The 18171-nt window shown below is 54.5% G+C and overlaps 1 protein-coding gene across 13 annotated transcripts in view; it reads right to left on the bottom strand.

Annotated features, from left to right (window-relative positions):
* The window catches only part of Camta1 (calmodulin binding transcription activator 1), a 734954-nt gene that overhangs the window by 474501 nt on the left and 242282 nt on the right, over window positions 1-18171 (bottom strand). For all 13 annotated transcript variants that reach the window (XM_063235416.1, XM_063235417.1, XM_063235418.1 and 10 more), the window contains one exon: window positions 9144-9211. In XM_063235416.1, the coding sequence (XP_063091486.1) occupies window positions 9144-9211 (68 nt within the window). The remainder of the gene's footprint in view (window positions 1-9143; window positions 9212-18171) is intronic.

The raw sequence follows: 18171 nt of genomic DNA, 5'->3' as shown, positions 1-18171 counted from the left end.
AAAGAAAAGAATAAAGAAAAAAAAGAAAACACTGATCAACTTAGAAAGAGGTGTGCGTGTTTTACATTTGTATGTGTACACGTATGCATGTATTGTGGCATACATGTATTATAAGTATTTGCAATTGCACATATGTGTGTGCACATGTACAAAGCTATGTGCAGGTGTTGTGTACATATGCACATGTGTGATGTGTACATCTGTGTGTCTATGCATCTGGGTTTGTATGTGCCTGAGCGTGTGTGCGTGTGTTACATGTCTGGTGCAAGTCTGCCGGGGAAGTGTGTGCATGTGTGAGGGCACACAGTAAACACACACACGCACACACAAAGCAAAAGCCTGTGTAAAAAGTGGGATATGGGGCTGGGGACTTAGCTCAGTGGCATAAGCACCTGCCTTGCAAGCAGGCGGTCCTGAGTCTGATGCCCGGTACCGATAAAAAAAGCAAAGACAGTGGGATGTGCAGAGGGGTTTGAGAACCAGGAATGACTTCCTTCCCATTTATTTATGTTGATTTCTTTTTTAGAAAGCGCCATAATAAAGGGCTGGGGAAAATCTAAGAATAGTAAAGACAGCAATACCTCCCAGCCAACCCAACAACAGCGGGCGGATCTCCGGCCAGAATCGCAGGCGGTGGGTAATTACTCCTTACACAGAAACTCAGGGCTGCGTACTGGAGAACCTGCCTTCCCACCCTGCCGAGTGCGTGGCATGCCGCTGGCTCCCTCTCAGCACCCAGCAGAGCTTTATTACACCAGAGCCGATGGGGTGGGGGGCACCGCAGAGCCATTTCCGTCCGGTACAGGGATTCCAGGGAGTGCTGATTTTCTAAATAGGGAGAGAGAGCAGAGGGGCTCAGAGCAACCCAGCAGGGGCAGAGGGGACGACGCATGAGCACAACGGAGCTTGTTACTCTTGGACAAGCCCTCCTCACAACCAGGTCGTCCAGCAGACACTCTGGGCAGGCAGCCTCCAGTCGGGGTGTCCAGCACCCCATGGTGCATTACAGGTGCCGTATGCCACCTCTGTCTGGATCCAACCCAAGGGAGACACACGTGCCACCATGTAAAGGTGTCTTTGGATTCTGCCCAGAGGACACACTGTGACCCTGCACTGTGCCAGGAGAGGCTCTGAGCTGAGGGTGGAGACACACACGTGTGTAATGTGTATGTCTGCATGTCTATGCGACTGGGTTTGTATGTGCCCGAGCATGTGTGCATGTGTTAAATATCGGTGTGCAGGTGTGCTGGGGAAGCGGGTGCATGGGTGAGGGCACATAGTGAACACACACACGCACACGTGAAGCAAAAGCTCATGTAGAAAGTGGGACGTGCGGGGGGTCTGAGAACCAGGAATGACTTCCGTCCTCTATTTGTTCATTCTGTGTCACCCATGAGGAGGAGGTGACCGTCGTGGCACTGGGGCCCCTGCAGCACGCTGAGCCGTACACTCAGAAAGCTTGGGAGCGCGTGTTAAGCACTCAGCTCAACAAGGAGTTAGAGAGCAAAGAAAGTGAGATGAGCACGCAAAGAACGTAAGATGGGGACAGAAGGGAGGGGACAGGGGACGATGAGACAGCCCAGCAAAGCCAGCACACAGGGAGGATCAGCCCACAGTGTGAGGACAGTGTAAGCCAAGGAGGACACAGCAAGGGGCCGGATGCAGCGTGGGTGGGAGAGACCAGCGCGTCCTGCAGAGCTGGGAGCAGACATGGGGCCGTCACTGACCCAGCAGGGCAGGCAGCTATACGCAGGTGCTTTGGAGGACTGAGCTCTGGCTGCAGAGCCACCAAATGCAGAGGGCACGCAAGGCTGCAGGCCTGTGCAGAGAGCAGACAGATGAGCCTAGGGCCCGCCGTCTGCCTTCTGCAGCCAGGGAAACCCTTCCAGCCCCTGCCTCTGAAAGACATGGACTCAGAGACGGCAGAGGGAGAGCAAGAAATGCGTGCCACAGACTGAGGGGGTTGGCGTGTAATCCCGGCACTCAGAAAGGCTGGGGCAGAAGGGCTGCACGTTGGAGCCCAGCCTAGCAATTCAGCAACTTAGGGAGACCCCTTCTTAAAATCCAAAATAAAAACAAAAAGGGCTGAGGGTATAGCTCAGTGGGAAACCCTGGGCTCAATCCCCAGTACCACAGAAATTTAAGAATCTAGGAGGGCTAGACATTCTAAGCCCTTGAGCTGCTGGCAAGCCAGCCCACCCCTCCAAGCAGCAGGATGGACCCTTCTCAGGAGGAGAGCCCAGAGCAAGGACATCAGAGGCCCCCAAGCACGAACCGGATACGCCATTGGGCAAAGGGGGCGCTCCCGCTGGCACAGCAAGAGAGTCAAACCCTCATTTAGCATAGGAGGGGGTCAAAAGGTAACTGGCACCTTAATCCTAGCACTCAGGCTGAAGCAGGAAGATCACAAATTCAAGTCCAGCCCGAGCAATGTAAAGACTTAGCAAGAACCTGCCTCAAAATAAATTTTAAAGGGCTGGGGATGTAGCTCAGTGCAAAGGCCCTGGGTTCAATCCTCAATCTTTAGGAAAGGGGGGGAAGGAAGGGAGGGAGGAATAGAAGGAGGAAGGGAGGGAGGGAGGGAGGAAAAGACAGTAGAATATGCATAGCTGGGAATCTAGGAGTAAAGATCAGAACCAAGAGGGTAGGAAGCAGCCGCCCTTAGGGAACAGGACTGAAATGTAGGGCAGGAGAGCTCACTGCTCCTTGCAAGCTTTGTAGAACCCTTGGACCCATTACCCGTGTACACATTTATTTTTAATAATATTAAAATAATTTAAAAGGGTGAGGGTCAGGAGTGAGCAGCCAGCAGCAGCCTAACCCCAGGAGGAGCTGGAGACAGGCGCCCCAACGCCTTCTGCTTGCCCCAGGAACCCAGGCCCTGTCCTGCCAGCACTGAGAAGCTGAGGGGCAGGGTGAGGTGACCATCCCACTCAGGCCAGGACCGCACTGGGCACACGCAGTGGCCCTACCAGGTCCAGGAGCAGCTGAGCAGAGCCTAACGCATCCTCTGCAGCCTAGTGTGAGTGACCACCTCACCTGCTGGGTAGTCAGCCAGCCTGCCCCGGCCACTTCGCTGGGCCCTGAGGATCCCCAGATGTGGCCTCTGTGGCTCCCTGGCCACACCAGCCAACACTGCAGCTCCAGACAAAGAAGTGGGATCCAGGACACAGCCATGTCATGCAGAGCTCTGGGACATCCCAGACACCCAGGCCACTGCAGCCCCGTCTTATCCTGCACACAGCAACATGACCGAGCCTCCCGGGACATCCTCAGGCAGCTGGGTTCCCCGACATCCTGACAGGCATCGCAGGGTGGCACCGCTGGGGCTGGGTCTCCTGTGCAGTGCAGGGGTGGAAGTGCCCAGAGCTGCCACACTGCTGTGTTCATTGGAGAGCAGGTCCCCAGCTCAGCAGAATGCAAAGGTCCCCTGTACTGACCTGGGCTGGAGCCCGCACCCCCTCCACCCTCCTTGGGATCAGTCCACCCCTGCCAATGCTGGACACTCAAGAGAGCACAGAAGCAACTCTCAGAATGTCTTACACTGTAAAATGTATGTGACATAAAATTCGATGTTTCAGCCACTTTTGGGGGTACAGTTCAGTGGCCCCATCATGGGAACACCACCCCTGTCCCCCTCCAGGACTTTCCTTCTTCCTCACCTGAAACTCTGCCCCCTTAAAACAGGGACCCCTGCCCTCCCCCCTGGAAAACACCATCCTACTCCCTGCCTCTAGGCAAGAAGGGGACAATATTTGTGCCTTGTGCTTGGCTTATCTCACTTAGCACAGCATCTTCAGGCTGTGCGGGAACAAGCCTGTGAATTTTACTCCTGGTCAGCTCTGGGAGTTTTGTAACCATCCACGTGGAATCTCCATATTATTTTTTGCCATTCTAGTCTGGTCACTCGAGCACCCCCAATCCCCACCCTAAGAATAGGGGCTTTCTTTAGAAAGACCTGTCACTGTCTACAACAAGGAGCTGATGCCCCAAAGGTGGCCAGTGGGTCACTCCCCTGCGATACTCATGCTGAAGCCAGGCAAAAGCACCACCAGCTTCACAGGGTCCAGCCTGGGGCTGAAAAAGTAGCCTTTCAGGGGGAACCCTCTGTCCACAGACTGGTGCCATTCTCTGGACCCCCAGGGCTTTGGGAGACAAGGGACCCACTGTGGCAGCATCCGGACACTGCACTCCTGCTCCTGGCAGGCCTGCTGCACCATGATGACCGCACACACTGCCCACCACCCACCAGGGAGTGGTCTCCACTGCACCCAGCTGCCAGGAGAGCAACAGACACATGGCCTGCCCTTGGGGGCCGCTTCTCCTGGGATGGGGGCCCTAGGACTGCAACAGCCGCAGGTCCCGCCATCCATGGTAACCGAATGCAGGCCAGGGAAGCCGAGAGGGCGGAGGCCTTGCCAGCCTGTGGGGCTTAGAGAGGCTCTCAGGAGGAGGCAGGCGGATTGGACGTGAGGACATCGGCGTGAGGTCCCTGGCTGAGGGAAAGCATGCTGAGGGACACGGGAAAACTGTTCGGTCCGGAGAGCAGGACTCCAGGGGTGACTTCAGAGCCCCGCGTGACAGCAGCGCTGAGCACCGAGCCCAGGAAAATGAGGGTGGGGGTCACGGTCTGAAAGCTGCCTGACTCAATGACTGAAGGATTCAGGGGACAAAAGAGAAGGAGCAGTCACGGGAAGCAGCCACGGGTAAGCCTCGGGATCTTCAGAAACGAGGGAAGCCCTCCGGTGCACCCAGGGTGAGGCGCCTGAGATAAGCGCGCAACGCACAGCTGGCCGCCCAGAGGCTGACTTGGCGGTGACCTGCAGAGTCAGCAGGGCATGAAAGTGCGGGCTTCCGGACTTGGTGTCCCCACCACGGGGCAGGACAGGCCCCTGGGCACCTGGGGTCGGGAGAACCCAGAGGAGGGGCCCACGCGTCCCCAAACCTTCTCAGCCCTCAGACAGCTTTGCCCCTCCCTTGTGGCCACCCTCCTGCGGAGGGGTATTTTACTGCTTATTGACCAAGAAGCATTTAGTGTTCATTATAGGAAAATTCTATTACCAGACCCTCAGTGCATCCATGTTACGGTGCTATCTGTATCAATCCAATTAATTCATCAGGTAATTAACAGCGTTTGCCAGCCTCCTCCTCACCGGGATAAGCAGGATTCCTGGGACAGACGGACTTTCACTCCAGTCCTGAGCATGGTGTATCCCCAGCTTCCAATTCCCACGCCACCTGTGATGGGCTGGGGGCAGGCGTGCAAATCCAAGCCAGAAGAGGCGCGCGAAGCCCCCAGACTGGGTGCAGAGCCAGTTCCCACAGGGAGGGCCCTCTGGGTGCCTACGTCTCTGGACTGGCTCACAGATCGTGGGGGCGGGAGGTGCGGAGCAGGCGTGGAGCTGTTCCCTAGGCCACTGCACCCGCCTCGGGCACGGGGAAGCCAGCGGAAAGCGAAGCTAGGAGCACAGTGGTCCTGGATTCAAGCTCCAGTACCGACGCTGAGTCTCAGCGTGCAGCCCCTGGCTGCACTGAGCCAGCAGCAGGTGCAGGAAGGCCAGGCCCAGTCACTGAGCCCATCCCGGGATGGACAGGCAAGGGGGACAACACAGAGAGGGCCAGGCCGCTGCCACCATGACACCCAAGCTCCCATCTTGCTCACCCCACACTATGATCAAGGTCCACTGCGTGCCCAGCACTGGTCTAGGCCAACTGAAAATCCCTCTCTTTGTGCTATTGGTGCTTCCCGGGGAGACCTGAGCATGCCGGGAAATATGCAGGACAGAAGGAGGCCTCTGCGGAACACGAGGCTGCCATCGGCACTGACCTCCTGGAGAAGGGGGAGCACTCTCCACTCCATGGCTCTGCCTTAGCCCGCAGGGCGGGGTGCGGGACCCCCTGCAGGGCCTGATGGTGCTAGGGAGGGCGAGCAAACAACAAGCACCCGCTACAGACGTCCTGGACGGTGATTTTTCGAGCTGAGGTCCCTGCCGCCAATCCCACAGTGTGTGAACACAGCCCTGGGCCCTGTCATGGCCGCCCCTGCACCCCCAGCCCCCAGCCGCTGCCGCACACCTCATTATCAAGCAGGTGAGCGGGGCTCCCCGGGCCCTGTCTATAATTAGGGCAGCTCTGAGCCCGGGCTCTATTTATAACTCCCAGCCCTCTGCAAGCCCCAGAGAGCAGCCGTGGGTCCCACGGCGGCGCCTATACCAACATCTATATAGGAACTGATTGCAACAATTAATTTAATAGGGATTCCTCCACACAAACAATGTATCATTTTATTAGGAAACTCTATAAACGTCAGTGGTGCAATTCATTTTTATTAATTTTCTAAAATGAAATTAGCAGTGGCGGTGGCGGTGGCAAACAGAAGTTGTATTGCCTTCTCATTCAGCCGAGTATTGGTGTCATTAATTCCTGAATACCAGGAGGCCAGTTTGCATGCGCTCAGCACTTAACCGCACCAATTAATTTCAATACTGGAGGTGGGGGGAGGGGCCGGACTCAACCTGACAACTAATTTAGGAAGGTCCTTCAACCACCGTGGCAACTTTCCTTCTCCTGGGACAGGACGCTTTCCAGTGTAACACCGGAGCAAATATTCTAACACTAATAGGGACCTGTCCTGCCCCGGTGTCTTCGGGAAGGAAACTGTCCTTCCAGAGTCTGCAGCGACCCTGGCAGAGGCCTCCCGAAGTAGCAGACTGCAACTATGAGTGAGAGGGACAGAGACACCCATGGGCAACACAGACCCGCCTGCATGCAAAAGCGGGGTCACACGGAGTACCGAATGCAGGCCCAGAGGACAGGGCTGCGTTGACATTCACGCCGCCTTCTATGTACAGAAGGAAAAGTGGAGCTCTCGAAGGCGCTGCCACGAGCGACAGCCCCTGGGTCTGTCCGTGCAGGAGCCCGGTTCCATCTCTCAGGACGAGAGGTCTCTCACTCCTTTTATACTCCGAGAAGCCCAGTGAGTTGTGCGCGACCACAAGTGACAGCCACCTCTCCGTGGAAACCCAAGTCCCAAGGCTGAAGTGCAAAGTTCTGGCTCCTCTGGGGAGGCTCCACTGCGCCTGCATCCAAACCCTGGCTCAGAGAGGCTCTCTCCCCGCACTCAGAGTGAAGGCCAGAGGAGCTGCGGAGAGGCTGGCGGCTGCTGCGGCCAGGAGAGCCTTGGCACCAGGAGGCAGTGCCCAGGCAGAGCCCAGACACCTCCTGCCCCAGAGAAGCTAGGCCTTGGCTCTCAAAAGGAGCCACAGCCTGTCACCTGGGAACTTGTTCAAAATGATAAATTCTTGGGCCTCACTCCTGGTCCCCCGAGTCAGAAACTGGGAAGGGGACGCTGTGGACTGGCTGAGGGGTGGAACACCTGCCTAGCACGCACAGGGCCCTGGCTCTATCCCCAGAACCAAGCAAAGGCACTGGGGTGGGCCCAGTGACGTGCACTCTGTCCAGCCCTCCCACTGCCCATTCAACTTCCTCCCGGAAGACCCCCCAGGAGAAAGAGGGGCGCAGGCGTGCTGAGCTTCCCGCACCCTGCAATAGGGCTGAACCCACTAAACGCTGGACCTCAAGGCCGTCCCCCCTGCACTCCAGGCCTGCTCCACGCCATGGGACTGTCCTCCAGCCCTGTTCTTATTCTGCTTGGCTGAGTCTTGCTTTGGCCGCTGGATTTGGGAGCAGTCTTGACATATGTGGCTACATCCAAGCAAGAGTCTTACCGGTGCCTGCATGGGTTGCCTTGGGCTTTTAAAATCCTGCTCTCTGCTATGAGAATCAGCTGTCCCAGACAGAATGAACCTCCTCATCTTATGTTGTTGGGCAAAAGACTCATGGAGCAATTCTAATGCCAAACCCAAACCACAGGCAGCACAAAGGTCCATGTGCAGGAAGTGCAGTTTGTTGTTCTAAGTCACTAAGCTGAGGGATCATTTCTTATACAGCATCATCATGGCAAAAGCTGACTGAGACAAACCATTTAATTTTATAGCAAAGGAAATCACAGTCCTAGGAGGTTGAAGAAGCTGAGGAATTTTCAAGGTCTCAGCCCGAAAGATTCACCTGCTAGAGGCATCCCAGCAATATCCTCTAACCTCCAAAATAGGACCTTCTCCCTCGTCTAAGGATGCACACCAATAAATGTTGGAGGCTAATGGAGAAATATTTTTAAATACCTTCTAGAATGACCAAACACTCCCAAGGGTGACATTTTTCCCTCACTGCTCAGGAAATACGAGCAGGTCCAGTTCATCCCAAGGGTGCTGAGGACCCAGCCGACTCCTCTTGCAGGTCCTGGAGACCCTGGAGGCTCGGTCCAGGTGGAGCAGCAGCCTGACCCTCCACTTCTTAGATCAGCCTGCCATCCAGTCGCCCTGCCAGCCACACTGCAGCCACCCTCCTCTGCGAACAAACACCTGGCCCTGTCACCACTCATAGAAAAGTGGTGGCAATTGGAGAAGAGTGACCATGAATTACTGAAGCTCTGGACTGTAACATACCCAAAATAAAAACTGAAGGGCTGGAGAGGAATTGAGGCCTCCTTTAAAACGAGCCCTAAATCCCAGCCCCACCATTCCTCCCGGGATAATAACGTGACTTGGCTGGCAGAACACGGGTCGGCTGTGTTTTCGCCAATTCCCTCTGTTCCCCGGAGGGTGAGGGAAGGGAAATGTTTGTGGCAGTTAGTGGGGTGAAGGACATTTACTGCATAATAAACTGCAAACTTGGCCATTGCTTCTGATTTGGGGGATCTTCTTACCAGCAGTCAAGAATAACTCGCCCTTTCGGTGTGTAAAACACATGGAGATAAAACTGGGCAGTGGAGCTGGTTTGTCTCTTTAAAAAGGACCTTTCCGAGCATGTCGGTGGCAGGAGAGTGCTTCCCCAGCACAAACCCCCGCTGGTGCTCCTGCCCGCCAAGCCCTGCGAGCGCCCAGCTGCGGGGTCGCACTGCCCCGGTCATCCACGTTGAAGTTCCACCCAACAGGACACCCGATCGCAGGCCCCGCCAGGTCTCGGCCCGTTCATGAGAGACACCAAACGCAGCACGCATTTCCCCCCTGCTGCTGAGATAATCGGCCAAGTCAGAATCCGCACAAATCAACGAACCCATTTAGTGTAGGTGGCTGGGACATTACCTTGTCTTAGGGGACGTGGTAAGCCATTCTTCGTGTTTCTCAAATGTTATTAAATAAGCTGCAATTTCCTGAAACAGAAGAATAAAAAGATAATAACAACGATTAGCTCACATTGGACCCTGAGAATAAGAAAGTTTTCGCTGTTTTGAAGCTGCTGTCCGCCTTGGTCGGGCTGGGGCTCCACCGCCGCTAGAAAAACACTCCACTTGGACTCTGCTTCTATTTTGATTTTTCCGAGTCCTTTTCACTCAACCTGCCGTACAGCAATAATCAAAGCGCTGGTTTCAAAAGAGGAGTCGGTGGCAAGGACAAAAATATGTCTCTGTGGGAGGAAAACATCAGACACCCTTTCAGATTCTAAATGTCATTAACTGCCAGGAGGGAGAAGCGGGTGCCACAACAGGTCTCCGCGTGTGCCAGGGTGCGGCTGGAAAGTTCAGTCTGCCTTTCTGCAGCTGGACAGATCTCTCCGCTTTGTCACAGGAGACGCCGCGTGCTCTCAGCGTGACTCCCAACCCCCTGAGACAAGCACACAAAGATTAAAAAGAAAAGAAAAGGTAGAGCCTTGTTCCAGAGAGAGAGAGACGGAGAAGGGAGCTAGCCTTTCTCACTACTGAGACTTGATCTGTGAGCTGGGCTTCAGAAAACAGCAATGGCCGCTGAGTTTAAGGCAAAGGTAGAGGAAATGCGGGCACCTGAAGGTAGATTAAATATTTATCAACACAACATCGCTGCAGATAGAATGGCTGATTTGTTAATCATTCCCATAAAGAGCCGCTGGGTGACATCAGCTTAAGTCTTTGCTCCAGCTCTGAGGCAGGACACGGCCCCTGGCTTCCAGCTCCGAACAGATCTGCTAACACGGAGCTGGCAGGGACTGTACGTGAAACCCAGGCTGGACCAGGACTGTGTCCCTCAGTGTTGGTGTAGACAGGACACAGGCCTGCTGCCCCAGAGCACAGGCTTCCACCCTCCCGGCTCTGTTTCCAGCCAGGGATGCAGCAGCCTCCTGGGCTTGGAGGACTGGACACCTCGGAGTCCACCGTAATGGACTTGACACCTGTGATACTGAGATGCTATGTGTGGCCTTGAGGGAAAAGGGAGAGGCCACCACCAAGCAGGTTAGAATAGAAAACAGTAAGCACTCCACGCAGGGAGAAGGCCACACGGCCCAGGTGGACACCAGGGCCTCACGCCATCACCAGAACTGGTCACTACTACAAGGCAGCCATTGACTGGGGACCAAGACCCCAAGCCACCTTGATCTGGAGGCCTGCACATGAACCTGGGGAGGAGTGACCCAAGGCAAGAACAGAGCTGGTCATTGTGTAAATTTCCAGCCTCAATTTCAGATCCAGAAATCATAGAATAAGTCTGATCAACCCATACATGTTTCTCTCATCCCAGAGCCTCTCCTGCCTCCTACAGAGAGGAAGCCTCTGAGGTCTCCCCGTAGGTTGACATCGCTTCCTCCTGCGAGCACTCCCTAACTACTCAGGATGGGGATACCCACCCACCCCATGCACCTCCCAGCACCCTCCACCAATGTATCAGCTCTAACTGCTTGCTAATTGGAAGACATCTCCATTGGACCATGCAAGGGTAAGGAATGTGTCATCCCTATGTGTCCTCAGGATATAACTGTCCTGGGTCACACAGGAAGTGTCCAATAAATGTCTGTTAGATTGTTCAGATGGGCGCCCTAGTAAGTAAGAAGATGGATGGATGGATGGATAGGAGTTGAGAGGAAGAAGAGTGGGCACTGTAGAAATGAATACACCCTCATGTGTGTGTGTGTGTGTGTGTGTGCGTGCGTGTGCACATGTGGCATCCATGCTTACTACTAAGGAACAGTAAGTGAGAGTTTCAAAGCACTGAGCCCAGCAGTTCCCTGAAGGAATACTGCCCATTATTTCCTGCTCTCAGAGTCACTGTAGGACAGCGACACAGCCTGAAGGTGAAGGGTCACACACACGAAGCAAGCAGAGACCCAGCCTTGGGCGGCGGGCGGCTCTGCTCCGGAGTAGCTGTCCCCTCGTGAGCACACCGCTCACTGTCCACATTGGCTCCCCACGGAGCTGGGCAGGGTCTCCGCCCTCACAACTCTCACCGCACAGGCTGCCTCACACGGCCACCTGTCCACACTCACAGAGAATGATAACTACTTCAGAGTGACTACTCGGAGGTAGGTTATCCGCTGGTTTCCATTTGGTTTCATAAAACACTCAGAGTAGCCGTGGCTGGCCTCTGTCAGTGCAGATCCTGAGCCGTGAGGTAAGTGTGTCTGCTCTGGCCCTAAATCTCAGAAGATCTGGCATCCAGAGAAACAGACTATGTCACCTGGAAACCCCAGGTCCATGCTGATACCCAGAATCAAGCTGTAATGTCCCAGAAGACACAGTGACTTTGGACCCTATTAGATTTATCATCCAGCTCTAAAGACCCAGACACTCAAAGACCTACACGAACATCCTCCAGCCAAATTCCACCCCGACCTGGTGGGGCATCACAATGCCACTGCCCCCCAAGGAGGCAAGTGCCCAAGGCACCTGCAATGTGCCAGTCCAGGAACAAGACCAGAAAGCCTGCTACCAACAAGCTCAAAGTCAAGAAGGGGACAGAGACAAATCACGATGGGGCAGCATCGATGCTGCTACAGGGCCAACCGTGCAGTCACTCCCATAGGTAGCCAGACTCGGAGGGTCACCACGAGACTAATGAGCCACATGCAGACAAGCGGTGGCCCCAGAGCCCGCACTGGCTTAGAAACTACCTTGGACTCTCGGCCATTCCACCTCCACTCAGGCATCCACGGCTTCCCCCAACCCAGGACATCTCCACACAGAGCCCCCAGAAGAAGGCCCTGCACATCAGAGACCCGCTGTCGGAGCAACGTGACTCAACACCCACATCCAGGCCCCACCTCTCGCACACTCACGTTGACCGGACTGGACCACCAGGAGCTGTCACACGCTGCTGCGGGCTTCAGAAGGACTGAGCATATCTGGGTCACTGGTCTAACCCTGGGTCCACACTGCCCAGTTCCCCCCACCACTGCCTTTACCAGGTGCCATGGTTTGTGTCTAGATATCTCTCCCCAGCCTCTTGTGGTCACAGCTTTTTCAGAGGTGGCTGGATCTGGAGTGTGCGATGCTGGGGTTAATTTTTTAAGGGTGTGTGATTAATAAATCCGTCCACTGATTGGTTTGGCATAGGATTAAGGGTGTGAGAACCGCACCGGCCCTAGGATGGGTACCCTGCACACAATATAAGGGACAGAAAGAGATGTCTCTTTCTTACCGTTTTTGCTGCCTTCCACCACCATGAACGGTTGCCCTGTGCCAAGCCACCCTCCCTTGGAGCCAACTAGTTATGGACCAAAACCTCCACAAACTGTGAGCTAAATAAACCCTTCCTCCTTTAACTCTGGGCGTGGGGTATTTTATCTCAGCAACAAGAGAAAAGTGACAGACACCAGGGCTTAGTGCCACTCCCCAGACAGGCAGCCAGGGGCCAGACGGTGCCTTCTCAATGCTTAGGAGTGAGACGGGGAGATGGATATGCCCACACCAGGAACCAAGCACACACAGGCTACTGTGGTGTGGAGCAAGCTAGGAACCGTTACTGTTCAGAGTCAGGAGGGTCCACGGGACTAGGGAGAGGTGACTGGGGAAATAAGGGACGGATCATCATCGTCATGCCAGTGTGGGTGGAGCGCTGTCCTGGGCCAAACACTGCTCCAGGCCTCCAGAGAGGGTGACCTCATCCATCCCTCCCTCATGGCCAGCCATGAAGTGGGAACTGTGCCTCTCTCTCGGGTAAGGAAACTGAGGCACAGAGCAGCTAAGGGACTCGCCCCAAGTCCCAAGGCTAAAACCCTGGAGAACAGGAACCCAGACCCACGCAGAATGGTTCCAGAGTCCACATTCTGGGCCACGGGCCTGAAAGCCCTAAAGAACAGCCAGGCTGTGTTTGGGGGAGCATGGGGGGAAGGCGTGGGGCTCCCCAGCCCCAGCTGGCCACTGATCCTGTCCCTTCCTGTCCCACCTCCCTTCGCAGAGCAGGAAGGGTCCCCACCGGGCACCATTCTGAAGGCTTTGCAGCCTCTTCATTTACCCCCCAAAGCCTTCATCTGCTCCAGGATGGACGGCGATCCCAGAATCCGCGGAAACTGCACTTCTAACGCCTTCCGAGGCAGAGAGGGAAACACCAAGCTGCACAGAGTCGCCGAGAGAAGCCTTTTCAGCTGGGCTGCCCCGAAGCCCTGTCACCCTAGAGCCCCAAGGAGACCAGCAGGAAGCACCAGCTGGCAGAACCCAGCCCAGCTGAGAGGTTCAGGGGATGCCCACGGAAGAAGACCGCAGGGCCTGAGGTAGTGGGAACGGCTGCTCCCTGGGAAGGAGGGTGTGAACGTGTCACTGCTCATCGCCACCCAAAGGCAGAAGCAACCCAAGTGGATGAACAGATACACAAGACAGGTCTGCCCACAGGCTGCCACACAATCCACGACCACTAAGTGTGGATGCAGCCTGCGTGGCCACCGACAGATGAGTAGATACAGAAGGCATGGCATTACACACCACAGAGTACTACTCTGCCATGAAGAAGGACAAACTTGAATCATGTGCAGGAAGACGGATGTGCCCTGAGACCACACAGTGAGATAAACCAGACACACAGCTCAAATTTCACTCGGCTTCTTTCATATGAGAAACTCAAAAGATGAACCTTTTGCAGAAGGGAAGGGGAACAAGAGAGGGAGGGAAGGAAGGGCTCACCAGTTCTCCAGGAGGAATGCAGCCATTATGCATTGCAAACATGTCTTAATAAAAATAAAAATGGGGTCAGAAGGACTGAATGCTCCAGCAGGACAAGCCTGAGGACATAATGTTAGGTAACAGCAGCCAGGCCCCATCAGCTGTGTGCCCACAATGCCATTTGCAGTGTGTGGAACAGGCAAACCCAGGGTGAGGATGCCCGGTCGTGGCCGCCAAGGGCCAAGGACATGTGTGAATTAAAGGGGGTGGAGCTTCCTCTTCTCGTGCTAAAACGTTGGGAACTGGACATTAAACTAAACTAAATGTCACTGATGGCAAATTTTATATGCTTTTTGTCATAACTTTTTAAAAGGAAAAGGAGATGATACAGAAGGTGCCCACCCAGTATGAGCCTCAGGTGGGAGAGACACCAGCCTACCCGGCCTGTGCAGCGAGACCCGAACCCAGAGCCCAGGCCGACTGCCTGCCAGCCCTGCCCCTCCCCTGCTTCCTGTCCTCTTCCTCCCCCTGAGCAGCTTCGTCTCCCTGGATCTTAAACACTGCGTCAACATGGAGAAGAATGACTGGACTGTCAAGATGAAGAAGCTCACTACGGGCTCCAAAGCAAAGACTGTCCAGCCTGCAGATTTTAAATGTTTAGTTTGTCCTTTAGATGTTCAAATAGAAAAACTGCCGCCCAAGGGCTCGCTTGTCTGTGTGTGGCCGGCTGGGTGGGAGAGCAACCGGCAGTGGGATCCACAGAGCTTTGGAATCTGCTTAGCGCAGCGAGGGGCCCCGCAGACCAGGGAGGCAGCGGGTCCCTTCGCGAGCAGGACACATGGGCAGCGTGGCTGCTTTTGACATCACCACCGGCTCACTCCACTACTGCAAGCCATGGCTGCGGGGAGCCGTAGGGACGGCAAGGTTCACAGGGATGGCCCGGGAGAACGTGGGGCTGTGGACTCCGTGGAAAGTCAAAGGAATGATGCAAAGTTCTCTGCTGACGGACGCAGTCACAGGCATGCGCCTGGGCTTCCCTCGCTGCAGGTGTGGGGTGCGCAGGGCGGGACAGACAGTGCCCTTGCCGTGAAGCGCAGTGCCCTGTGCGAGATCCTGTCCTTCCGAGACCTCCTCCTCCAGGAAGGCAGCAGGCACCTGTGCCTGGGCACTGGGGCAGCACCGCCCAGCAGACATGACAGAAGCCACAAAGGGTGGCTTCAGAAGTTTCTAGAATCTCTGTGTGTGCCTGTGTGTGTGTGCATGCGTGTGTGTGTTGTGTGTGTTGCCGATGACTGAACCCAGGCCTGGTGCACACCAAGCAAGCATTCTACCATTGAGCTATGCCCCCAGCCCTAGAAGCTACATTACTGTAAAAGGTTAAAAAAAAAATCCTAAATTTTAATAGTGTGTTTTAGATTTCAACCCCACAGATCCAAAACAGCATCACCTCTCAGGTTTAGAAAGCAGTCCCAGGCTATATCACAGCTCTTCTCATGCTGTTCTCTGAATCAAGTGTGAGTGCCTGCTCACGGCCCACCTCCCCCAGCCTGAGCTTGTTGCTAGCATTTGGGGGCTACACTGTATTTAGAGCTGGCCAGCTCTAAATACAGATAGCACAGGAGGCCACAAACCACAGCGGACCTTGGGGAGCCGCAGGCCAGGTGTCCTCAGGAAGAGGCCAGAGCCCCAGGTGGGAAGGAAAGCACCCCCAAGCAGACACTCCCTGCTGCTGGGTCTCCCAGAGCCATGGCCACCTCTGCGGCGTGGGGTGGAGTGTCCCTTGGTGCGGTTGGGTGGGGCAGACAGAGCGCTCTGCTGTGGGCATCTGCACCACTCCCCCAGGAGCCACCTTCAACGCCCCAAAACTTCCAGCCCAGAGAAAGCAGCTTCCTGTCCAGCAGTTTCCCAGGAACAGCCTGGAAAAGCCAAACTGGAGTTCCAGTGGCCTCTCCGAAGGTTTATCCTCAATCTGTCTTCAAGATACATGTTCAACATCAGAGAGAGAAAGGTCATTGAGAGACTTCGCTGCTCTTCGTAAAAAATAAATAACACCCACAGGCATATGTCCATGTGCCATATACATATACATGTGTGTGTGCGCACATGGGTGTGCACACGTGTGCTCATATGCATGTGCTTTGTTCTTTAGTTTCCTGGTTTCAAGTAATAGAAATATCTCTGCAGCCGACACAATCTCAAATATCTTCTGCACATAAAAACATGGGTTTCAAAGCAAAGGATAATTCTTTTTTTTCTTCTGTTTTTTAAAGGATTCTTTAAAGTTTGGTTTTTATGAGAGTTCTGCACAAGGGTTTTATCTGTAAGGGACCAATGCAGAGGAGGTAAAAAAAAAAAGCCAAGGCTCTCCTAGCAGCTGGCCCCAGCATCTGCTAGAGCCACTGAACACAATTATATTACTCCCAAACGAGAAGTAAAAATATCTTGTTTCCAATACTCTTGGTTTTAAGGCTCATACTTAATGTCCTCTGGGTATTTCAGCAGGGCCAGATCTCCGTGTTATGCACTTTATTAGGGATGTGTGAATGTCATATTAATGCCTTCCAACCAATATGCTTATGGAGAAGCAATTCTCCCAGAATCCACCCCTCACTACACTACAAAATAATTGGCCTTCATTTAAATAAATAAATAACTGGTCCATACCCACTCCTCACCTCACATTCTCTGCGGGGCACCCCATGTGTCAAAGTGGGAGCCTCTTCCTCCATGGTAAATGTTCCTCTCGGGTCAGTGGTACAGCACGCTGTATAGAAGCCTTGCACCCTTTCCCTGGGGTCTTCCCAGGCACCCAGACGCCCAGGCTTGTGCTTGCTCAGTGTGTTCTGGATCCCCACCCACAGGTCAAACCAACCTCCCAAATCACGCTTGCAAGATGGCAACCTGCTCTGGTTTGAAGCAACCAGTCTATGGGACAATGGCTTACATATCCAAAAATCTGTGCAGGGTATAGCATTGCTCTGCTCTGACCGTTTACACAGTGCTGGTGGTGAAGACCTCTGGAATCCAGGGTGTCTGGAGGACTTTGTATAAGATGGTAAATAGCAATTCGGAATGCATTCTTCACAGCCCAGACTTCTGAAATAATAAAGCCAGGCCCAATTGGCCGTCTGTTATGTAGACATGGTTGAGCATACTTATGGCCATCCAAGTGCCAATCAGCAAAGAAACAATGGGTCACCAAAGAACATGCAGAGACACAGTCAGCAAAGCAGCAATTCACCCAGTCTTTCCTTCATTTATCTACTCCTTGGTTCAATCAGGCAATGAATTATTGAGCACCTACTATATGCCAAGCTCTATGTGAGCCCTAACAATACAAAGGCCTGTGAGGAATGGCCCTTGGAAATACAGCTGGGAAGAGAGACAGGGCTGCAGGATCCGGGCTATTGTGTCAAGTTCAAAGCAGATGATGGGGCTAAATTAGCAGTGTGAATGATGCGATCGTGCTGAGAAGGGAAAGAGGCGGCTGTGCCAGCGAGCTAACACTCGGGCTGGGTCAGAACGCACCGGAAGTGGCCAGGCAGACAAAGGGTACAGGAACCAGGGAAAGGTAACAACTGTGCCAAAGCAGGAAATGGGAAAAGCCGACGCGTTCAGCGAGCTCTCAGCGATGGAGTCCCCAGGCCCACGCTGCAAGGAGAGGAATTCAAATGCTCGGCAAGCCGAGTGACGGCCTCCAGAGACGGGTGTCGGGAGGCTTCTGGCAGGGGGAGACACGAAAAGGGCTGCGCTTTGGATGCATCGCTTTGATGGTGGCACAGCAGAGAGGGGCCGCTGCAGGGAGACTCTGACGACAGCCGGAAATGGGGGCGAGCTCCTGACCGGTACTGCGGGAGCAGCAAGGACAGCACCGGACAGCACCGAGCGAATGTTTGCAAAAGCAGAACAGACGGCCTGACATCCAGCTAGGTGAGGACAGACGGCCAGCACAGCAGCTGGCACAGCTCCAGAGCCCAAGTCACAAACGGGCAGCCTGGCGGCAGAATCCACGTGGAGATGCGCTCACTGGTGTTTCTCCCCTCTGGTCTATTGGCCAAGTGAGAAATGGGAAATAGGGAGTCCCAGTTTTCTGTGAAAAATAAAACCTGGCCCCTGGACACCCCATTCCTGCACAGCATCTCGGAGCGATAGCTGATGAGCCACTGCCCTAGGGCTGCTGGAGCCCACTCTCAGGAGACCAGAGGTCCACCCAGCTGGCTTTCTTTGTGACCAAAGGTCTCCTGCTTGGAGGTGGAGACACCTGGCTTTGG

This window comes from Cavia porcellus, unplaced genomic scaffold, assembly GCF_034190915.1.
Source record: "Cavia porcellus strain 051 isolate PalLab524CR breed Dunkin Hartley unplaced genomic scaffold, mCavPor4.1 scaffold_25, whole genome shotgun sequence".
NCBI lineage: Eukaryota > Metazoa > Chordata > Mammalia > Rodentia > Caviidae > Cavia > Cavia porcellus.
This window is presented reverse-complemented; position numbering and strand designations above follow the sequence as displayed.